The sequence below is a fragment of the Scyliorhinus canicula genome, chromosome 1, assembly GCF_902713615.1.
Source record: "Scyliorhinus canicula chromosome 1, sScyCan1.1, whole genome shotgun sequence".
In the NCBI taxonomy this organism is placed as follows: Eukaryota; Metazoa; Chordata; class Chondrichthyes; order Carcharhiniformes; family Scyliorhinidae; genus Scyliorhinus; species Scyliorhinus canicula.
Window position 1 is genome coordinate 128,973,484 of NC_052146.1, and position 25,157 is coordinate 128,998,640.

The 25,157-nt window shown below is 47.2% G+C and overlaps 1 protein-coding gene across 2 annotated transcripts in view; it reads left to right on the top strand.

The window, feature by feature from the left end:
• The window catches only part of stpg1 (sperm-tail PG-rich repeat containing 1), a 108,789-nt gene that overhangs the window by 64,650 nt on the left and 18,982 nt on the right, over nucleotides 1–25,157 (top strand). For both annotated transcript variants that reach the window (XM_038799820.1, XM_038799830.1), the window contains exons 3-5: nucleotides 4,685–4,803; nucleotides 19,660–19,761; nucleotides 20,495–20,674. In XM_038799820.1, coding sequence (XP_038655748.1) covers nucleotides 4,685–4,803; nucleotides 19,660–19,761; nucleotides 20,495–20,674 — 401 coding nt within the window. The remainder of the gene's footprint in view (nucleotides 1–4,684; nucleotides 4,804–19,659; nucleotides 19,762–20,494; nucleotides 20,675–25,157) is intronic.

Here is a 25,157-nt window from a genome sequence, read left to right on the forward strand (position 1 = left end):
CCAAACAGGACACTATTGCCATCAGCTTTTGCACTTTCGTTGCATTTTTCTTATGCACCTCGGCTAGGTTGTCCCACCAAGTTTGTCCTCTGCTTCCTGGACCTGACTCTTCATTTGAACAAAAATCGGACCTAAGGGGCCATCCTTTCCCCTTTAAATATTTCCTCAACTCTTCTTCCCATGTGGGGCACTGCTCTGCTCTGTTGGTCGCTGCGACCTCTGGTTCCTGTGAGTTCATTAAACGTTCCATCACTTTTGTGGCTGCTAATCTCTCTTGCTCTACTTTTAATCTCTCGTTTCCTATCGTTAATCTCTGTTTCCTATCGTTAATTTGGGACTGGAGGAATAAGGCAGCGATTTGAACTGCAGGTATGGTCTAAGCTATTTTCCGGTTCACAATTCCCTCGATAGTTTTGACACAACCTAACGAGTTTACCTTGTATCCCTGTTGCATGCAGGTTAGTACACACTTCCGAAATTCAGTGATTTGGTCGATATGGGCTTTCACTTGTGGTTCTTTCTCTTTCATGCAATTGGATTTCAAAGTTTGTGGATTCTCTCGGAGTGACAAAATCACTTCTAATTCAAGTCCCGTCAGATGTCGCCAATAATGTTGCCAATCGGCACCGGAGTCGCCACTAATGCTGCCAATTAATAATGATGCTGTTTAGAGTCGCCAGGTATCAAACGGTACCACCACAAGGCTTTATCGGATAGCGATCAAAGGACCACACAAACAGTTCGTCAGTTCCAGTTCAAAGGTGGTTTATCTACACACAAGGATCACTTCGACATGCAACACAAAACACTGCAAGTTAAACCACACCTAACAACTACAATAACCTGTACTGTGCCGGATATCGATCAAAGGACAGCACAACCAGTTAGTTCAAGTTCAAAGATGGTTCATTTACACGCAAGGATTTCTTCGACATGCAACACAAAACACTAAAAGTTAAACTACACATAACAACTATAATAACCTATACTTAACTTCAGGGCAACCGGCTGTATGCAGATGGACAAGGCCTTTTTCCGGATCTTGCGTGGCTGGGTGGATGAAGTTGCTCTGTTTCTGCTGGGCTCATCTGTCTGGTAGCGATCATTGGTCTTGAACTTGTCAGTCTGGTCGTTATGCTGCACTTGCGTTGGCACAGGCCAGATCCAAGAGAGACCGAGCACATGGATGTGTCTCTTCTTATCCCTCTGGGATTTCGCGCTCTTTGGAGCGGTCCTTAACTTGGACCCAATAATTTGACAGGCTTTGATCACTGCTTTCGATTTTGGCCAATAAAGGGGAGGGTGCCTTGATGGCTGGGCGTGTCCTTAGCGGTCATTGACCTTGGCTGTTTGGGCGCCCTGAGTAAAGGGAGTGGCGCCGATCAGTCTGTGGCTGTATTGGTTTCTTGAGTGCCATCCTTTGCAGGTGGCCATCTGAGATGGCTACAGGTTGTCAGTGTGAGTATGAAAAGGGGAATCCCATTTGTGCTCAACTCTTTGCTAAAATTATTGATGGGAATTCAACTCACTGGAGATTATGTTATACATTCAGAATTGGCTGCATTGCGGGATCTAAGCAAGCAGTGTTGCAGCGCAGGAATACAACATTGCACGGCCTAATCTTTTCTTCTTTTGAGTGGTCTTGGTTGTGGGAGAGTCTCATGGTTCCGGGGGTGGGTGGGGAGGGTCAGCCCTCCCTTCCAATATGCACCCAGTTTGGGGGTCACGGTAACGGTCCTCCCAGATAAAAAGAACGGCAAATGGAATGTTGGCATTGATAGCCAAAGAAATAGCGTATAAATGTAGGGAAGTGTTACTGCAACTGTACTGGCATTGGTGAGACCACATCAGAAGTACTGTGTACAGTTTTGGTCCCCTTATTTGAGGAGTGATGCCGTTACATTGTAGGCCATTCAGAGGAGGTTCACTAGATTGATTCCAGAGATGAGGGGTTTGTCTTCCAAAGAGAGATTGAGCAGATAGGGGGCAGCATGGTAGCATAGTGGTTAGCACAGTTGCTTTTAGGATCAGGGGTAGCAGATTTAAAATAAAGATGGGGACAAATGATCTCTCCCAAAAGTTGTGACTCTGGAATTCGCTTCTCTAGAATGCGGTGGATGCCGGGACATTGAGTAAATTTAAGGAGGAGACAGACAGAATTGGTATCATTTCAGAAAGGATATAAATGCATTGGAGACAATTCTGAGAAGGTTCACTCAACAGCTACTTGGAGCGGCAGCGTTATCTTCTGAAGAAAGATGAGACAGGCTGGGCCTGGGTCCATTGCAATTTAAAGTGGTGATCTTATTGAAGCATAGAAGATCCTGAGATGCTTGGTTGGGTGGATGCTGAAAAAATGTTTACCCTTGTGGGACTGACTAAGACTAGGGAATACCAATTAAAAGTAAGAGGTCTCCCATTTAAGACGGCGATGAGAAGAATTTTGTTTATCTCAGAGTCATTAATCTCTGTCCCATAGAATGGGGGAGACAGGGTCAATTAATATTTTTAAGGCAGAGGTAAATAGATTCTTGATTAATCAGGGGGTGAAAGGTTGTCGTGTATAAGTGGAATGTGGAGCTGAGGCCAAAACCCAAGCAGCCATGATCTTATTGAATGTTGGAGCAGGCTCAAGGGGCTGAATGGGCAACAACTGTTCCTAATTCGCATGATTGTATGTAACTAGGGTGAACAGGACGGCCATTGATGGAGTGGATGACCTCTGCACCTCACCATGAATTGCATTCAGTGACCAGGGACAGTGGGGGGACGAACAGGGAGATAAATCTTATGGGAGCATGAGTGATGATTGATGCCACTGTCCTATTTTCTGATGGTTTACACAGAAATCCTAAATGTTTTTGTGTGGAATAAGGCAGGAAAATCCAACCTCTAATTTCATAATGTTACTGAATCAGGGTAATAATGTTTTTAAATTGTAAATAGTTTGTTTTGACCCATTGGTGGTACAAACAGTATTAAAACACCAGTCACCAAAGATGGAAATTGAGATCTGTTCACATTTTAGAGTAGCCTGACAGGAAAACATGAATAAATCACATCTGATATTGATGGATTCAAATTGAACTGTTTAAATGAATATTTCACTGATGCTTAAAAACCGGAAACAGATTTTCAGACGTAGGCCATGGCCGGGATTCTCCACAGACTGCACCAAAATCGTATTCGGCGATCGGGCGAAGAATCGATCGCAATCAGGGATGGCGCTGGTTTGACGCTGGTTTGTAGTCTGCACCCCCTCCGAAATGCCGTCATCGCGTTGCATGCTACACGCTGTTGCAATGGTGTTAGCTGATGAGCTGAGTTCCCGTCTGCGCGAGACACGTGTGGTCTCAGAGGTCGGGAACCCGGTGTGGCGGCTGCGGCTGTATCCAGCGCTGCCACACTCGGCCAGTATCCATGCCGCTGGCAGGGGGGGCTTCCGCAAGGGCAGGGGGGACTGGTGGGTGGCATGTTTGGTCGCGGATAGTGGGTCGGGTCTGCACATGGTCGGCGCCATGTTGTACGGCGCGACCGCTGCGTGTCGTCGCTGAGCACCTGCGCGGCCAGGGACCCGCCCATTCTCCGGCCGTTTTTGCCGCAGTAGCCGGGAGTTTCAGCCGGTGCCGCTGCTAGCCCCTCACCGGTCCTCAATAGGTAAGGAGTCGGTCGCCGCTGATTTTTGCATCGTAAAATGGCCACAAATTCTCCATTCGAGCCGGCACTTAGCTGCTGAAACCATGAATCCAGCCCAGTGTATTTGACCCTGGCCTTACATTTTTTAAAGGATGACATGCAATTATACCAGGATAAAGAGTACAAAGCTCTTGCTATAGTTATTCTGCATCTCCATCAGTCAGTGAATAATGCAGACATAAGGGGCGGGATTCTCTGATCCTGAGGCTAAGTGTTGACGCCGTCGTAAACGCCGTCGCGTTTTACGACGGCATCAACAGGCCCCTAGGAGCAGTGATCCTGTGCCGCACAGGGGGCCAGCATGGCACTGGAGAGCCTCACGCTGCTCCAGCTGCCAATAACGGTATCAGAACAGGCACCGTGGGTCCGCGCATGCACGCTACGGCCTGCGAGACGTGGTGCATGCACGGTAGTTGCCTTCTCCACGCCGGCCCCGATGCAACATGGCAGAGAGCTACAGGGGCCCGGCACGGAGGAACAGAGGCCCTCACCAGGATAAGCCCACCCGCTGATTGGTAGGCCCTGATCGCGGGACAGGCCACCGTGGAGGGCCTCCCCCCATGGTGTCAGATCGCCCCTCCCCCCCACCAGGCCACCCCCTGAAATGTGAATGCCGAGGTCCCGCCGGGTAGGACCACACGTGAACGGCGCCGGCGGCACTCGGCCTAATTCAGCAGGTCTCGGCCTAAGTCAGCGGGCACTCGGCCCATCGCGTGCGGAGAATCGCCAACCGGCGGCGCAACGGCGCCAATGGCACCTGTTCTCCGGTGACCAGAGAATCAGTGGACCGGCGTTGGGACGGAGTCGCCTGACTCGCGCCCCGCGACAATTCTCTGACGCAGCACAGGGTCAGAGAATCCTGCCCAAGGTGCCTATTCCATCAACACCCAATATGTGCCAGGGTAAATCTTTATTTTTTACTATGTTTCCCCAGTTGGTGAATGGGGTAGATTTTCTTATCTCTCTATTTATGATTGCTGTTCTGCAGGCTGGAAATCATCAATTGTCGCTGCTACAATACCAAGCAAGTATCAAACTGTGAGGTATGAAATGCTCGAGAGGAAGGGGTTTGGTTCTCGGGCAAGAAGGTTTGATGATGATTTTCAGGTAATAATTCTTCAAACGTCCGCCAAACGATTGCAACTACAAACAATTTATTTTTTAATTATTTATTTAAAAACGTATACTGTACATATATGCTAAAGTGGTGAATTTTAAAATGCAGATAAAGGACTTTTTGTTTTGCATAGCTTACGCATTTGATACTTCCAGCTCAGATAGAGCATGGGTTGGATGCCCAGGAAGGGGCCTCAGGTGCTCTGCCATTGTGAGAGAGAAGACCCAATTGAGAAATGGCAGGGATGCAGATGCACGGGTTGTCTGACATGTAGGGAACTAAAATTCTGCCCACCCTTTACAAAGCAAATGGCATTCAGTAGGAGGAAGACTCCTGCCAGACTAGAGTTTGCACTGGAGGCCATTTTGCCCAGTACATAAGAAAAATAGCTTCCAAATAATTGTGTGGGTACCACTGGAGAGTGGAAAGGCAATCCGGGCTCAAATTTAAATAACAATATATTCAGAAAATCTTCTTGCACAGGAACCAAAGGGACATGGTTGGGATAAGGAATAAGATCCAGGCAACCAAGATTGGGCAGCACGGTAGCATTGTGGTTAGCACAATTGCTTCACAGCTCCAGGGTCCCAGGTTCGATTCCGGCTTGGGTCACTGTCTGTGTGGAGTCTGCACGTTCCTCCCGTGTGTGCGTGGGTTTCCTCCGGGTGCTCCGGTTTCCTCCCACAGTCCGAAGATGTGCAGGTTAAGTGGATTGGCCATGCTAAATTGCCCTTAGTATCCAAAATTGCCCTTAGTGTTGGGTGGGGTTACTGGGTTATGGGGATAAGGTGGAGGTGTTGACCTTGGGTAGGGTGCTCTTTCCAAGAGCCGGTGCAGACTCGATGGGCCGAATGGCCTCTTTCTGCACTGTAAATTCTATGATCTTCTATGAACCTCCCACCCAACTTATCAGATTTTTTAGCGGCATGGTGGCACAGTGGTTAGCATTGCTGCCTCACAGCACCAGGCAGCCGGGTTTGATTCCGATCTTGGGCGAATGCATGTCTAGTTTGTGTGTTCTCCCCATCTGCTTGGATTTCCTCCGGGTGCTCCGTATTCTTCCCACTGTCCAAAGAAGTGCAGGTTAGATGGATTGGCCATGTTAAATTGTCCTTAGTGTCCAAAGGTTAGGAGGGGTTACGGGGATAGGTTGGGAGAGTGGGTCTAGATAGGGTGTTCTTTCCGAGGGTCGATGCAGGCTTGATGTGCCCAATGACCTTTTTCTGAACTTTAGAGATTCAATGATTCTATTCTATGATTCATTGGGTAGCCATATGCTGGAAGTGTATCTGCAGTGACATGGGTGCCAGCCAGATGCCCCTTGCAAATTAGATAAACTCCAACTGACTCTACAGACTCCAGTAGGGCCAGCACTGATGCACACTGGTGGGTGTAAACCCAGTAGACCACCAGGATCATGACTTCAGATTTATGGTGCAAACAACCTGATTTAACTGTAAAAAAGCACAGGGACGTTTCTCGTGTATCCTGGCGAACATTTGCCCCTCAATCAATGTCACAAAAATAGATATAATAGAACGGAAAACGCTGGAAAATCTCAGGATGTCTGGCAGCATCTGGGGAGTGAGAAACAGAGTGGGCGGGATTCTCTGGTCACCGGGCCAGAGGTCAACAGAGTTCTCCATTGTACACAGCTCACCCCTGGCATTCTTGCGATGGGTGGGGTGGGAGAAACCAGCCCAAGTTTCAAATCCAATTTGACTTCTTCAGAGCTGGAGCGAGTTAGTAATGTGGTGGGTTTTATACTGCTGAGGAGAGAGAGGGTGGAGCAAAATAGCAGGTCAGGGATAGGTGACAGCTCAGGAGAGATTTGACAAAGATGTAATGGACATAAGAAGTCTTACAACACCAGGTTAAAGTCTAACAGCTTTGTTTCGAATCACTAGCTTTCAGAGCGCAGCTCCTTCCTCAGGCATCTCCACATCATGGACATAAGACAAAGAGTGTGGTAATGATTAAGGCAGGGAGTTAAAGATTAAGGCAGCTGTTAATTGTGGCACAAAGGTCGGATAATAGAATGTGTGAACAGCAGAACAAGGGTAAGCACTCTCTGAAAGCCAAACGTAACAACAAGCTGTTCACTGGCCCTATGGTGGGAGGGTGTTGGGGAAAAAAGACACAAAAACAGATTACCTTGCTGTATGCAAATTGGCCGTTGTATTTCCTAGATCACAACATTGACTGCATTGCAAAAGGTACTTCCTTGGCTGTAATGTGCTTGAAGATATCCAATAGTCATTAGAATCAATCAATCTTCCTTCTCTTCCTTCCTTTCCTTTTTTCTCTTCTTTTATCTACTCTCTTTTTTCTCCTTTTTTCTCTTCTACTTTTTTCACTTCCTTTTTTCTTTCTTCCCTTCCCATTCATCACAGAACATTTACTTTGAACACCGACACTTGCAAGTTCCCCTGCAAAGCACAGACCATCCTGACTTGGAAGTACTGCAGGAGTACGTCTACTGCACAGACCGCAGTGGTCCATTCAGGAAGGCAGTTCACCACCATCCTGTTTGGAGATGGGCAATAAAGGCTAGCCTTGCCAGCAAAACCCACCATTGCGTGGTTGAATAAATAAAATCAAAAATGTCGAGCAGAATTGAGGCTTTGAACTTTTGGGTTTCCCATTAGTACAACAGTCCTTGAACCTTTTCCTTGAAGGTGAATTGCTTTGAGATCTCCTGAACTCATGAAAGGCGCAATAAAAATGTACATTTCAATCTAGGTCCCAGAGAAGGAACCACAATCGCTGGAAATGTCTCAATTTATAACATTTTCTGGCGCTCAGACTATTTCTGGGTTCTGGTCCCACTTGAGTCAACAGCGCAGATCTTCCACAAGACGGCCAATTAGCAGGCTGCCTCCACTGTCATGGTGGGAGACATGGGAGGATGGCCCACAGGACTGTGCAGCCAGCAGCCCCATCGTGAGAGCTGGGCGCTGCTGAAGAAGACGGATACCTAGGGGCTGTCTCAAAATGGAGGCACAAATCAAAGACCAGGAGCCTCAGAGTGGAGGAGGAATACCACCACAAGATGCCTGCGACCACAATTGGACCTCTTCTTGGAGTCTTGTAACACATTGAGATCAGCATTTCATTCAGCCTTTGATAGCCATCTGGGGCGGGATTCTCCAATAATGGGGCTATGTCCCCACTCTAACATTAAAACGCTGGCGAATCACTCTGGACTTTCCTGAAGAAAGTCCAGAGTGATTCTCCTACCTGAAGGGGGCTGGCAGGGCCCCGGAGTAGTCCTTGCAGCTCCGACTGCCGATACAGGGCCCTGCACTTCCGGTCGGGGGTCCGTGCATGCGCATGACGGCAGCCTGCATCGGCCACTCCGCGCGACATGGCGGACTCACAGCGCGGACCAGCACTAAAAAGATAGGTTATCCCCGAGATTGCGCGTACCCGCAGATCGGTGGCCCCCGATTGATAACCTGGCCGTCTGTGAGGCCTCCCCTGGTGAAGGACCCCCCTGCCTCCCTCCAGGGTGGTCGCAGACTGACTCTACAGCCGCCACGCCAAGTTACCGAAAGGTGAGACCATGATACACCCACGTCATCGTGAACTCAGCCAGTTACACTTGGAGAATCACCGCGGGGGCCTCTGTCAATGGCCCCCTATCTGCGCTGCATAGACCACACGTGCACAATCCGCAGGAGCGGCGCTGTGCCAGATTTTGGCATCGACGCTCATTCTCCGCCCCCGCGCCGATCGCGATTTCGGCTCGGAGAATCCCGCCACTGATCTCTGACCGAGAGGTTGTCAGCGAAGATTTGCAGGGTCCTGACATAGCAGGGAGACCTGTACAATGTTGGGAAAATAACATCAATGTTAGAAAATTCAGGTCTTAATTATGTCAATTGCTTTTTACGTCTCCATTAAATGGACTGCTGATTAGTGAGTTTGAGTAGGGTGGTCATTGCTCGGCACAACATCGAGGGCCGAAGGGCCTGTTCTGTGCTGTACTGTTCTATGTTCTATGTTCTATAGTGACACCTTTCCCCAGGAAATTGTCCAGAGGGAGGCGGGACCACATCAGGGAGCAGTCCTAAAGGTTTTTTTTTTTGCTACATTCCTGGGGCCTCCATGACCTCCAAAACCAACTGCACAGGGTCATGATAATTCTGACCAATGTTTCGACTCTCCTCACCCAATCCCTAAGCAATGTCAATTTTCAAATAAAACAGCTGCGGTACAAACTGTTACGCTAAAGCTACGGAATGTAAAACACTTCTGCCAGACCTCAACTGAGAAGCTGGAGACAAACATAGCTGGTGAAAGGAAACACTTTAAATGCTGGCGAGGGCCCATAGCATGGTTCATGGGGGAAAAGATCATCTTAATTTGACCAAAACACCTAAGCAATGCTCTAGCTCCTGACATTTAAAATTGCACTGCTTTGTGCCACAGACATCTGGACATTCACCTGTGCCCGGGGTCTGCTCCTGCCTCAAAACTTGTGGCACATCTGAAAACCAGTGAATGTACAGATCTACAGTTACAATCATACCCAAAACTACCCGTCTTCATGTAATAATACACAGTCCCTGCATAATGATCTTCAAAGTGTGGATGGAGGTCAGATCTGTAGCAAATGTCTGCTTAAAAATCTGTCAATGTGTATTTTTGTCCCTATTTTAAATTCCTATCATCCAACAAGCAAAGGAGAATGACTATGCCAAACAACTCCCACTGAGCCCTCAGGACCAGGGCCGTCTCAACATGATAAAAAGTCTTTTGATTACTGAGATTTGCTAATATTCCTCTTTTATTTCTTTGGCAGGAAATGCCTTGATCATAAGTGATTTAACCATTTCTGTCTCAGTCTTTAAAAAAAAATGAGCTGAACACCATTTTTGAAAGCCAGCATTTTTAAATGTACCCAAAATTAAAGAAAAATACCGCGGACGCTGGAAATCTGAAATATAAAACTGGCAGAATCAGTGGAGCGAGGAACAGAAATAAACGTTTTGTGCCCAATATAAAGAGTCATATCAAAAGTTAACTCTGTTTCCCTTCTCGCTCCACCAGTGCTGCAGACCTGCACTTTCCAGCACTTTCGTTTTTTATTTAAATGTATTTATTTTCCAAATCCACTGCGTGTAAAACCGGTTAAACAAATGACATTAGGTGTGTTCTGCAGTATTCCCAGGCTTATTGAGGATCACAGAATTATTTTTTTTTTTTTTTTTTATAAATTTAGATTACCCAATTATTTTTTCCAATTAAGGGACAATTTAGTGTGGCCAATCCACCTACTCTGCACATTTTTGGGTTGTGGGGGTGAAACCCACGCTAACACGGGGAGAATGTGCAAACTCCACACGGACAGTGACCCAGAGCCGGGATCGAACCTGGGACCTCGGCGCCGTGAGGCGGCTGTGCTAACCACTAGGCCACCGTGCTGCCCTAGGATCACAGAATTATTACGATGCAGGAGGAGGCCATTTGGCCCATCCTGTCTACACTGGCTCTCCGAATGAACATTATGACTTACTGCCATCGTCCTGCTCTCCCCCCCCCCCCCCCCCCCCCCCACCCGTACCCCTGCACATTGGTTCTACGCAAATTGTGTTACTTTTCAACACAAGCGTAACTGTCATTTGGGCGCCGCGCAGTTACTTGAAGGCGTAAATAAGACGTAAATGTCTTCTTAGTCACCTTTGTTTAGCTTGTTGCTTCTTGTTTGTGGTGCCAGGTGGTGAAATGGTTTGTGAATAAGAGTTCAAACAGAGATGGGCGGAATAGCTTTAAGATTCTAACTGCAATTGTGGAGTAGAGGAGGAGAGAGACGAGCAGTTATCAAGAAGAATGGAAGGTGTGGGTTGGAATGTGTGGCCGGAAAAGATTACTGGGTGAGGCTGAGAAAAGATTTCAAAATGAAGATTGAGGATTTTGAAGTTGATTGAATGGTGCAGTGAGTGTGGGGGTGGAGGGTAGACTGTGGCTCTACGTGGGATGGGACTTGGGCTGCGGAATTCTGGGTCAGTTGAAATTTGCACAGGCTAAAAGCTGATAAAGTGATCATTTCAGAAGTTGCACTGTGAAGTGTCAACGGCATGAATGTGGGCTTTAGCATGATGGCAGTAAGAGAGGGGAGGACAAAGAAAGTACTGGTGGGTTTGAAGACTCAGATCGGGGTGAAAGGAACCTTTAGCACCATTGGACTCAACCTACAAATATCGGGAAAGTTGATGAAGGCTGAAAAAATTATGTCAAGATACAACTGGATGGCCCCAGCTTTGCCATCGTTGAGCTGTAGAAACGGATAACACATCAGGATTTAAAGTTAGATATAGGTAGTTAAATTATACAGCAACAGTACTGGAGGCAGTAAGGTGGCAGAGAGGTAGAATTGAATGTGAGAATCTGCATGCAGAAGCTGACATTATGTAAATGATTTCACTGAGGGGTTGTTTGTGGATGATGAATGAAGGGGACCAATAATATGCACCCCAGGCACAGGTGACCATGTGACCATGGGAGGGTGGAAGGAATTGAAAATATCCAAATTAGGCACTAGCCGCAGATCTGAATACAAGCCACAATGTGCAAACAGTTCAGACAGTTACAGAGTTTACTTTACTGATCAAACCCAGTTGCTGCTGAACAAATGCGTTTGTTTAAAATCTGTAGAGTTTAATGAGCTCTCAGATGAGTCGCCAGATGGCAAAACCTGCCACAGGTGAAAGGAATTTAACAGTGTTTTTCTAATAATGCTTGGTTAGCCTGTGAGCTGTGCAGATTAGGGGCAGATAGTGTTTGTCAAAGAATGAGAAAACATTGCTGCTAAGTATGTGAAACTTCTGCTGGAAATATAGTCCATCCCTCTATTAAGATTTCCAGTTTGCCAATCACTATCGCCAGAAGATCTCCCTTTCAGATCACAGCCTCTTACCCTGGGGGCATTTCATATTCACAGTCCTGCCTGCCTCCCAGCTGCCACTGGCAGTCTCCCTCGCCTACTTCGGGTTCGCACAATCCTCATTCTACCCTCTTCCTTCAACACCACTCCTGGCTCCTACCAGCTGCCACTGTTGTTCACAGACATGGAACTCTGTAACATGCTGGGGGTAAAATTCCCTGATCTTGCAAAGCCATCAGGAGAATTGTTGCCAACAGTATTCGGCTGAATTCCACCGCCAAAGCACCAGATGACAGCCAGGAGTAACAGCAAAGGACAGAGTCAGAAATGGTGTTGATGATGGGAACCCTCACAACATTTAAGACACATTTAGATGAGCATTTGAAATATCAAACCATACAAGGCTACAGACCAAGTGCTGGAAGGTGGAATTAGAATAAATTGGTGCTAAATCAAGAAAAAATTTACAAAAAAATAAAAGAACAGATAGATGCTAGAGGGCCAGCGCAGACACAATGGGCGAAGGGCCTCTTTCTGTGCTGTAAAGCTCTATGACTCTATGTTCATCTATGGACATAACTAAACAGACTGAATTCCAGTTGTCCTTGCAATAAATAGATGGAGTCCAATTTTAACGTTATTAGATGAGTGACAAGTTTTGAGCTGGAGAAAATGGCAACTTTTATTCATTTTCTTTCAGAGAAGGCGAGTGTCGCTGGCCAACCCCTTATTGCCACAACTGAATGGCTTACTCAACCATTTCTGATTCAACCACATTGCGAGGAGTATGGAGTCACATGTAGGCCTGACCAGATAAGGATGGCAAATTTCCTTCCTTAAAATAATTTAGTTTTGTGGTCACCAATCCTGTGACAGACTTTCAATTCCTGATCTTTGTGAAATGGATTTAAATTCCACCCACTGCCATGGTGGGATTGTGAACCCATGATCCCAACACACAGGCCTGGGCCTCTGCATTACCAGTCCAGCGACATTACTACTACACCACCGTCTCCACCGGAGCATTACCAGAGGATCTTTTACATTCAGCTGAGCAGGCAGATAGGGCCTTGATTTAATATCATGTCTAGAAGACAGCACCTCACACAGTACAGCGCTCCCTCAATATTGCACTGGATTTTTGATTCTTGTGCTCAAATTAAGTCCTGGAGCGGAATTTTCTCTTTTCTTTAACAATGTGTCAAGTCAGGTGGTAAAAGCCAACTGCAGCCCACTGGCCACTCTGCCAGGATTTCCTGCCATAATTTTTGACACATTGTCAAAATAAGTCCCGGAAATGGGTCACTCTCCAGCAACCCCAGCCCCTGACAGATTGGGCAGCAAAATACCTCATAGATTCAAGTTCCTACCATCGATAATCCCCAAGACGAGGAATCACTCCTTCCCGAACCTCTCCAAGCATGACCCTGTCCACCCTGGGGGTTGCACTAACCTACCTGTGCAGCCCAAGACATTCCCTGTTTGTCAGGATTCTTTCAAACAATATTGGTATAGCAGACTGACACAAAATAATTACTCTCAGGGTATCATATATTAACTTGCATAATTCAATTCCTATTGTTCAAGGTTAAACTCAGACACTTCCTGCATCCAATGACACATAGTGTAGACAAAACACATGTTTATGCCCGTTTCCATGGCCAGTTTTTCCTGTAACTGGTCTTCAGAAACTATGGGTGCGATTTAACTAAATGGGAGCAAAGTCCCATTGCGAGCATGTTTGGCCATGTATTTCCCAGCACTTGCAATGACCCCCTTTCCTCAAAACCCCTATGGGAGGATACCCACACCCCCCAAGGGTATGGCTGGCCCAATCGCTCCAGTAAAAAAATGCCAGCTTAGCAGTGCCAACCTGGCACCCTGACAAGTGCCCCTGCCATCTAGCAGTGCCATCTGGCATCTTGGCTGTGTCAGGCTGGCATCCAGGTGGTACTGCCACAGTGCCAGGCTGGCAGTGCAAGGGTGCCCAGGTGGTACCAGCAGTACCAGGATGCCACACTGCCCAAAGCCTCCGATCTCCTGGGAGACCCCCATGAGTGCCATTCCATCTGGCTCCCATTTCTGGAACCCAGTACTGAACACCACTCACCCAAGATCTCCACGATGAGGGAGATTGATCCCATACCTCAGGTAACTCGGGAATCTGCACATTAAAGTGAGACTAGCTTTATGCAGATTTGCTAAAAAGCGATCTTGCAACATCTTGCGGGATCGTGGTAGATCTTGCAAGGCGTTGTGAGCTAGGTAGATCCTGGGAGTGCCCCCCTCCCCCCCACCCACCCGCCCTTCTTCTATCGGCCATGGCAAGCTACTTTTCCAGACACCGTGTGGCCATTAAATCACACCCTATATCTTATGGGGCATCTCTCCACATTAAGCATGGCTGACCAGTGGAGTTTTATCACCTGTCATAGGTGTGTTGGGGGGATTTACAGGTTGATAACCAATCTCTTTGGCCGCTTGATGAACACAGCTCCTGTGGAGTGGGACTCAAACTCAAAGCTTCTGACTCAGGCAGGGATGCTAACCACAGTACCCCAAGAACTCTCTTGTCCAAGATTACCTGCATATTAATAGCATGCAACCCTTTTTTGTTTATTTAAGCTATGGGGTTATTATTTTGGTCTGAGATGATCAAATCAATGAACTTTTAAGAAGCTGCCATTGGTAAAAACTCTATGGCATTATGTGCTGCTTTCACTTTATAAAGAGAATATGAGATAATGTGGAACAAAGCTTCTGTCATGATTTAGATACATTAGTATTCAGAGAACTAGTGAATTTAGCAAATATTTTCATGGTGGCTTGAAAGGATTAGTAGCATGAAAATCCTACTATAAATGGATTAGAATTACTATTCCGGATTAGTAGAATGAAAATTCTAGTGTAGCATGGTGACAGTGATTAGCACTGCTGCCTCACAGCACCAGGGACCTGGGTTCAATTCCGACCTCAGGTGTCTGTCTATGTGGAGTCTGCACGTTCTCCCCGTGTCTGCGTGGGTTTCCTCCGGGTGCTCTGGTTTCCTCCCACAGTCCAAAGATGTGCAGGTTAGGTAGATTGGCCATGAAAAATTGCCTCTTGATGTCCAGGAATGTGCAGGTTAGGTGATGTTACGGCGATAGGGTGGGGGTGTAGGCCTAGGTAGGATGCTCTTTCAGAGGGTCGGTGCAGACGTGATGGGCCAAATGGCCTCCTTCTGAATTGTAGAAATTCTATGAAACTTCAGTGCAATGGTGACTACAATGATAGACAAAGCTGTTGTGTAGTGCAATTTGTCTCAAAGTTGTGTTTAATGAAACTGCACCTCCGTGACAGCCTCCTTTATGAAACTTAAATAACTAAGACAGGTTTCTTCAGATATTCCCAAGTAGGTGTGCCTATAGGCCTTACAAAAGCTCCTGGTATAAGGTGGGTAGATCCCAAATGCTTGAGGTTGTAATTGTCCATACTTTTGTTTCATCAACGTGAACTCCAAACTCCTTCTCCAAATCAATGACTGTCATGGGAATGTACAAAGAAATTCCCAGGCTGGAAAGTTTAGTTGCTGCCTGCTATATGTTTAGTAGTTCTTACAAAGGTGTTCCGAGTCTTGTATGGTTAAATATCATAACACGTAAATATGTACCTATACACATGATATAGCCCAAGCAATGAGCTAACTCGGTGCTTGCTTCGACATAGGTCTTTGTCAGGCCAACAACTCTCTCTAGTCTCAGGTCATGTACCTCTTTACATCACACTGTGGTCAGTACTATTTCCCAGCCCCACATTAGCCCTTGCTATACCAGATACCCTTATACTACATTCTGCAGTGCGTAACTCACCTCTGCCTTCCCAAAGCCTATCCCCCATCTTCAGGGCACAAGTCAGTGATGTGATAAAATACTCTACACTTGCCTGGAGTGTAGCTCGAACAATAGATCTAATGCAATCAGGATAGTTAATGCAATTCATATGTTTTAAAAGGGAGATAGAATGAGTTCAGGAAACTATGGACCAATTAAATTCATGCCACTTGTGGGAAAGATAACGGAATCCTTACTCAAAGATGTGATGGAAAAAAATGAAAGATTTCAGCACAGATTTTGAAAGGGAAGATCAGGCATAATCAACATTATTTTATTCTTTGAAGAGTTAATGGAAACGGTAGATTAGGGAAGTGAAATAGATTCTATGTATTTTGATTTTCAAAAGGCCTCTGGTTAATTACCACAGAGTAGACCCATAATTAAGTCCAGAACAGAATATAAGAGCTGGCTACTGGCAAGAAACCACCAGGCCCCTGCCAGGCCTGGTCCTCAAAGTGGGGGAGCACCGAAATGGGTAGTTAAATTTGTAGATTGGGTGCCCATTGCTGCTGGGTTGTGAGCTTCTGGCAGTGATGACGTACCACATGGGAAGATCTCCCAGAGTACGGGACGTGTTGGCCTGCTTACCTGACACTAACATTTCCAACCTTTCTCCTGCTGCTGCCTTCAAATCCACTCCTGCAGGAGCAGAAAGATTCAGTTAACCAAAGAGAATTCCATTTGGGAAGAGATTCATGTATCTTCTTTTTGCAGAAATTAGAATTTTTAGAGGGTGGGGGACAAGAAAGGGAACATTGGAATAATTAAGTCTGGAAGTGGACATGATCAACATACCTGGACAATTTTTCACATTGTTGGATAGGTGTCAGTATTGTACCTCGAGTGAAACATCTTTGATAATGGCCTTCAGCACTACAGTCCAGAATGCTGTCAGGGCCAATAGCCTTTGCTGTATCTAGTGCATTCAGCATTTTCTGAGATCATATGAGATGACTCGAATTGGATGAGTTAAAAGAAATGATTGAATGTAAAATCACTCCTTTAATCAGTCCCCTGGTGTTGATTTGTTATTCCTGTTTCATATCACGTTTGGCTCTGTGGTCTCTTCTGCCCCTTCAGCCATTGCAGTTCTGTTCTTTGCAACTTTGAAAATTCACCACATGGGGCAAAATTCTCCCCTACCCGACGGGGCGGGGGGTCCGGCGTAGCGGAGTGGCGCCAACCACTTTGGCGTCGGATCTCCCCAAAGGTGCGGAATTCTCCCCTCACATTGAGGGGCTAGGCCCGCGCCGGAGCGGTTGGCACCACACCGACTGGCGCCAAAACCGGCAACAACGGCTTTTGACGCCCGCCGCCCAGCGCCGGGGCTGGCCGAAAGGCCTTCGCCGGTTTGCGCATGCGCCGGTGCGTCAGCTGCCGCTGACATCACCACCAGCGCATGCGCGCTGGGGGATTCTCTTCCGCCTCCGCCATGGTGGAGGCCGTGGCGGCAGTGGAAGAAAAAGAGTGCCCCCACGGCACTGGCCCACCCGCCGATCGGTGGGCCCCGATCGCGGGCCTGGCCACCGTGGGGGCAACCCCCCGGGTCCAATCGCCCCGCGCCCCCCAGGACCCCGGCGGCCCGCTCGCGCCGCTGATCCCGCCGGCACAGAGGTGGTTCAAACCACGGCGGTGGGAGAGGCCTCTCAGCGGTGGGACTTCGGCCCATCCGGGCCGGAGAATAACAGCAGCACAGAAACCCGTAGCCTCCTGCCGGTCCCCGCCATGCTCCGAGGCGGGCGGCGGGATTGGCGGCACGCCGACTTTTTGCGGGTGGGAGAATTCTGGACATGGCGGGGGCGGGATTTTCGGCGGCCCCGGGCGATTCTCAGACCCTGCTGGGGGTCGGAGAATTTCGCCCCCGGTCTCGAATACAAAGCAGTGAGTGATTGGTTAATGCCCTGTCACAAGTTAATGAATCAGGTGAAAATAAGCTTTATTTGGTTTGACTGTCCATCATTTATCTGTAAATGGAAACACCAATGAAAAGTGAAAATCGTTTATTGTCACAAGTAGGCTTCAAATGAAGTTACTGCGAAAAGCCCCTCGTCGCCAGATTCCGGCGCCTGTTCGGGGAGGCTGGTACGGGAATTGAACCATGCCGCTGGCCTGCCTTGGTCTGCTTTAAAAGCCAGCTATTTAGCCTTGTGCTAAACCAGCCCCAATGGTGAAGGGAATTGGGTTTCTTATAGTCTAAAGTTGAGAGAATTGGCCACTTACCTCTCTGACACTACTTTCCCATTTGTTCCCAGCCTCTCCTGCAATCACCAATCCAATGACCTGTTCACAGATGCGCAATTTCAATTCCACCAGGGTTTCAGACCTCATTATAACTTTGGTCCAAATTTGGACTAACAATTGAATTACAAACCTGAGGTGAGAATGACTGCCAGTGGCATAAAGGCAACATCTGGCACTGTGTGCCATCAACGCGCTCAGTGGCACAGTGGTTAGCCTCACAGCACCAGGGATCCGGGTTCAATTCCAGCCTTCGGTCACTGCCTGTATGATGTTTTTACGTTCTCCCCGTGTAGTCATGGATTTACTCCGGGTGCTCCAGTTTCTTCTCATAGTCCAGAGATGTTCAGGTTAGAAGGATTGGCCATGATAAATTGCCCTTTAGTGTCCAGAGATGTGTTGGTTAGATTGCAGAGGTAGGGCAGGGTGGACATGGGTTGGGTGCTCAGCCCAAAGAACGGTGGAAACCCGATGGGCCGAATGGCCTGCTTCTGCACTGTAGGAATTCTATGACTCTAATGAAGGAGCCTGAGTAAAACTGAAGTCAACATGAATTGGCAAAAACAAGGTGGAAGATGGTTGTGGTTGTTGGAGGCCAATCACCTCAGCCCTTATGACATCACTGAAATGAAATGAAATGAAATTAAAATGAAATGAAAATCGCTTATTGTCACAAGTAGGCTTCAAATGAAGTTACTGCGAAAAGCCCCTAGTTGCCACATTCCGGCACCTGTTCGGGGAGGCTGGAACGGGAATTGAACCATGCTGCTGGCCTGCCTTGGTCTGCTTTAAAAGCCAGCGATTTAGCACTGCAGGGGGTTTTCAGAGCTGTGTCTTAGGCCCAACTTCAGCTAACTTATCAATGAGCATCCTTCCAATTTAAGAACAGAATGGGGATGTTCATTTCAAATTATAGCATTCAGTTCCATTCATAATGTGTTCGAAATTGCGGCAATCTGTGCACCTGGCCTAGGCAACAGGATTGGCTGATGAATGGTAAGTAACATTTGCACGATATAAGTGCCAGACAATAAATATCACCAACAAAAGAAAGTCTAAATAACTTTCCTTAACATTCAGTGGCATTACCATTACTGAAATCCACACAACCTGATGAGTCACCATTGAACAGAAACTGGAGCAGCCATATAAATACTGTAACAAAGGGCAGGTCAGAAACTGGGTAATCTGTGGTGACTAACTCGCCCGCTGACTCTCCCTCCAAAGCCTGACCTTGGCACAAACCAAGTGTGTGATGAAATACTCTCATCGTGCTTGGATGAGTGTAACTTCAACAACACTGAAGAAGCTCAACGCTGTCCAGGACAAAGCAGCCCACTTGATCAGAACACCTTCTCCCACCTTAAACATACATTCCTTCCCGTATCGGTGCACTGCGGCCAAACTGTATATCATTATCATCGACATGATTCACTGCATCAACTTATCAAGGTTCTTCAACAATGCCTTTCAAACCCTTGACCCCTACCACCCAGAGGAAAAAGGACAGCAGACACCAGCACCTTCTTGCTCTCTCCATGTCACAGATCGTCTTGCCTTGGAACTATCATCACAGAGTCAAAATCCTACCACTCCCTCCCTAACAGCACTGTGGGTTTACCTATATCATCTGGAATGCAGTGGTTCAAGAAGGTGGCTCACCACCAGCACCATCTCAAGGGCAATTGGGAGTGAAAAATGAATGCTGGCCTCGACAGCAACATCCAACACCTCTAGAATGAATAATATAAAATCTCTGCTGTGGTAGCGATGGTCATCCATTAATACACGACTATCATAGTTACTGTTTTGATCAATAAGCTTTTTATACAGACATTCCTTTACAGAATGAAAACCCAGGGCCAGGTTCCTATGGTTTTGCTCATGGACCATTTGAAACCTTCAGCACCTCTGTCTCCAAAAGAGGAATGGGCGGACTTGCATCCAAAGTGAGTTTTTATATTTTCTTATCATAATGTAATTGTGATATCAGGGATGTATTCAGCTCTTGTTTGATGGGAATTTTGTCATATGTCATAAGTGTTCTGCAAATGGTTGAGTCTTTATGCAAACAACCTCTGTAAAACAGGCAAATATCAGAATCTGTGAGTGGAATCCCCCATGCCCTGGAGGTGGGATCAATGGTGGGCAGTGGATGTGGGCAGGTGGGGGGGGGGGGGGGGGGGGGCGGGGGGGAGGGGGGTGGCATCAATCAGGTGGATCCTCCATCTTCAGTGTCTCAAGGTGGTCCATCTTCCAGCCTCTGAATGTTTCTAGAGGTCCATCTTCTTCCTCCAATGGTGTGTCAGTGATGTCAGGCACCTTACATTATGGCACCCAGGTATGCCATCAAACCCGCTCCTCCATGGACGATGCCGCAAAAGCCTCGGATGCATAATTAATTATGCCAGGGAAGGTATGGTGTGGTTTCCCATCAGCCTCTGCAGTGGGATACCCTCGCCGTTCCCTCCCGTACCACGGGACTTAGTACCGGATGGGAGAATTCCGCCCTGCATTTTACAGATCATCAACGTTTTCTGCACGGGAAATTCTTAATCAGTCCCATATAAATCTAAATCTATATCAGTTAGAGACTGAAATGCATTATGTCCTTTCCACATTGTGCTCTTTCTTCATAACTATTCCAATGATAAGATTTCTTTCTTTTTACTCATTATTTAGGTACCCCGCCAAGGACGGAAAAGATTTTCTCAGACTCCAGGAGCAAATGCATACGATATTTCATCTCCATTTTTATCAAAGATGGATTATCACATGGGGAATAGCAGTATGTTCCAGCCTCCCATTGCCATGAAAATGGATGATCTCAAAAATATGATGCCAGGTCCCAATGAGTATAATGTGAGTAGTGAAACTTCAGATATTGGAAAGGTTGCTGCAACTGGAGAAAGTATCAGAGAGCGACCGATTGAATGAAGCAGTCTGTTGTCATGTTGCACTCCAAAAGGAGATGCAAATTAGTTCATTGATCATCACAGTAATTTATTTGAGCTTTGTTTTAGCTGTTCATTGTGAATATTTATCATGCGTGAGCAAAATTTGTGTTGGCAACAACCAGAAGTAATGTTTTTGTTCAAGTAACATCTTGATCTTGGGAGATCATGCCTTACAAATTTGTTAGAGTTCTTTGACGAAGTGACCAGGAAGGTTAATCAGGGCAGGGCGGTAGAAGTAGTCTACGTGGACTTCAGTAAGGCCTTTGATAAACTTTCACATGGTAGGATGCTCTAGAAGACCAGATTGCACAGAATCCGGGGAAAGCTGGCATATCAGATATACAAGTGGCTTTATAGAGGAAGCAGAGGATGATTACCTATATCAATGAATTGGATAAGAGTGTGCAAGGCAGTAGATTTACAGGTGACACTAAAATAGGTGGTTTTGTAGAAAGTGAGAAAGATTAGCAAAAATTGCCTTAGGGTCTTGATCAGCTGGGGAAGTGGGCTGAGAAATGGCAAATGGAGTTCAATACAAATAAGTGTAAGGTGTTGCATTTTGGAAAATCAAATCACGGTAGAACTTTTGCGGTGAATGGTAGGACCTCAGCAAATATCGTGGAACGGAGAGACTCGGAGTTCAGATGCATGGCTCTCTAAAGGTGGAGTAACAGGTAGATAGGGGAGTGAAGAAGGCTTTTGGCATGCTGACCTTCATCATGCAGGATATTGAGTATAGAAGTTGGGAAGTTATGTTGCAGTTGTACAGGATGTTAGTGAGGCCGCACCTGGAGTATTGTGATCAGTTTTGGTCGCCTTGCTATAGGAAAGACGTTATTAAACTGGAGAGAGTGCAGAACAGATTTACAAAGATGTTGCCAGGTCTCAAGGGACTGAGTTTCCCAGGAGAGATTGAATAGACGAGGACTATTTTCTCTGGAGCGTAGAAGACTGAGTGGTGACCTTATAGAGATGTATAAGATCATGAGAGACATGGATAGAGTGAATGGGGAATCAAGAACCAGAGGGCATAGGTTTCAGTTAAGAGGGGAAATAATTAATGGAAACCTGACAAACAACTTTTTTTACACAGAGGATAGTACGTATGTGGAGGAGCTGCCGGAGGAAGTGGTTGAGGCGGGGACATTGACAACATTTTAAAGGCATTTGGACAGATACATGGATAGGACAGGTTTCGAGGGATGTGGGGCAAATGCAGGCAAATGGGGTTAACTTAGATGGGCATTTTGGTTGGCATGGACCAGTTTGCGCAGAAGGGCCTCTCTTCGTGCCATATGGTTCTATAAGGAAAGTTGGCATTCTTGTTTTTATGATGGCTTAATACACGGTGTGATGTGACTGAGCTTTACAAACAATAGTGCAGATAGAGGCAGATATGTGATTACAGTACCAAATCAGGTAACTTGTAGTTTTACTGTTACAATCCCTGGGTCACATATCATATGTTGGGTAGCAAAGTTAATATCCTGATTGAATGATACTTCAGTGTAGTTACTTATGTAAAATGCACCTTCTTTTACAAATTGCCAATGACTTGACACCAGTATACTGCTAGGCCAGTCTGTTTGACAAGTTGAAGAAAATCGAAGCCTACATGTTGTTGAAACCGGCAGGCCTCGAGGCTTTGGAGAAATCAGAATCCTTCACAGGGCAGGGTGGGTATAGAGGGATATGGGCCAAATGCAGGCAAGTGGGACTAGCTTAGTGATAGAGCCTGGGCGGCATGGACAAGCTGGGCCAAAGGGCCAGTTTCCATGCTGTAAACATCTATGACATCTATGACCTTCCATGGTCACTAAGATTCCAGACCTTCCATGGTCACTCACTGAGATCCCACACCTTCCATGGTCACTCACTGAGATTCCAGACCTTCCATGGTCACTCACTGAGATTCCAGACCTTCCATGGTCACTCACTGAGATCCCACACCTTCCATGGTCACTCACTGAGATTCCAGACCTTCCATGGTCACTCACTGAGATTCCAGATCTTCCATGGTCACTCACTGAGATCCCACACCTTCCGTGGTCAATCACTGAGATTCCAGACCTTCGATGGTCATTCACTGAGATTCCAGATCTTCATGGTCACTCACTAAGATTCCAAACCTTCCATGGTCACTCACTGAGATTCCAGACTTTCCATGGCCACTCACTAAGATTCCAAACCTTCCATGGTCACTCACTGAGATTCCAGACATTTCATGGTCACTACTGAGATTCCAGACCTTCCATGGTCACTCACTGAGATTCCAGACCTTCCATGGCCACTCACTGAGATTCCAGACCTTCCACGTCACTACTGAGATTCCAGACCTTCCATGGTCACTCACTGAGATTCCAGACCTTCCATGGCCACTCACTGAGATTCCAGACCTTCCATGGTCACTCACTGAGATTCCAGACCTTCCATGGCCACTCACTGAGATTCCAGACCTTCCATAGTCACTCACTGAGATTCCAGACCTTCCATGGCCACTCACTGAGATTCCAGACCTTCCATGGTCACTCACTGAGATTCCAGACCTTCCATAGTCACTCACTGAGATTCCAGACCTTCCATGGTCACTCACTGAGATTCCAGACCTTCCATAGTCACTCACTGAGATTCCAGGCCTTCCAGGGCCACTCACTGAGATTCCAGACCTTCCATGGTCACTCACTGAGATTCCAGACCTTCCGTGGTCACTCACTGAGATTCCACACCTTCCGTGGTCACTCACTGAGATTCCACACCTTCCGTGGTCACTCACTGAGATTCCACACCTTCCGTGGTCACTCACTGAGATTCCACACCTTCCGTGGTCACTCACTGAGATTCCACACCTTCCGTGGTCCACACCTTCCCTCTCCTGGTGGCCATCAAGGTGACGGTGATCTGAAACCTTTTTGCCACGGGGTCCTGCCAGGCGCCGTGGGGACCTGTCTGGGATCTTACAGCCCTCGGTGTACAGGTGCATCGGTGCCATCACGGAGGCCCTATATGCCCAGCCGGCACAATACATCCACTTCATTCCACCAAGATGCTCGGGCAGTGGGTTCGCCGCCATCGCCGCCATGCCCTGGGTCCAGGGGTGATCGGTGGGATACATGTCCCCCTACGATGACAGGCCGCTCTACACCAACCGAAATGGGGTCAATTGAATGCGCAGCTGATATGTGGCCATCAGCTGCGCATCATGCACGTCTGCACCCGATTCCTACACGTGTTCTCAATGCCTTCAACCTGGCTGAACAGCTGGCTCCTGGGTGACAGGGGTTATCCACTGCAGTCGTGGCTGATGACACCTATCCGGGGGCTACAGACCAACGCAGAGACCCGCTACAACGACGGCCATGCAGCAACCAGGAGCATGATTGATCGGTGCTTCTGTCTCTCGAAGATGCAGTCCAGATGGACCGCTCTGAAGGTGCCCTCCAGTATGATGCATCGTGGCAATCACGCAGACTGGGTGATCACTTTGCTGAGCACCTTCGGTCTGTGCAGATTCAGGACCCTGACCTTCCCGTTGCTTGCCATTTTAACAAACGACCCTGCTCCTATGCCCACATGTCTGTCCTTGGCCTACTGCAATGTTCCAGTGAAGCTCAACGCAAACTGGAGAACAACATCTCATATTCCGGTTCGGCACGCTACAGCCTACCGGTCTCAACATCAAATTCAACAACTTCAGATGATTAGCTCTACCCCACCTCGACCCATTTCATCCCATTTCATTTTCAACTGTCTCTTACCATTTCTTTCTTTCTTTCTTGTCTTTCTTAATATATATTTACCCCCCTCCCAGCTTATCCACATTTCCTTACTCCTTCTCCCCTTTGCTTCCCCCTTCCCCTCCCCCCCACATCTACATCTGTCACAGTTCACCCTCTGATGTTAGTTTCTCTGCAGATTGGCCTTTCACATCTTTCTCTCTGGGGACTGCCATTAGCACTCTTTCCACTTGCTTTCTGTGGCCATTAGCCCCCCGTTTCCTTGGGTTTCTGTGGCTATGACTCATCTTTCATTCTCACTCCACAGTATAAATATTCCCCACATTCTCTGACTGTTAGCTTTGATGTGGAGATGCCGGCGTTGGACTGGGGTGAGCACAGTAAGAAGTCTTACAACACCAGATTAAAGTCCAACGGGTTTGTTTCAAACACTAGCTTTCGGAGCACTGCTCCTTCCTCAGGTGAATGAAGAAGCAGTGCTCCGAAAGGAGCAGGACTCCTCCAACTGCACATGCAGGTGCTGGATGCTCACTGACACCCCCTCATGTAGTCCCTGGTTCTGTGACTGCATCTCCACAATCGATGGGACTGTCTGATCCAGAAGCCCAAAACCCATCTGGATGGAAGCTAGTCCCTGGGGTCAGCCCACCCTCC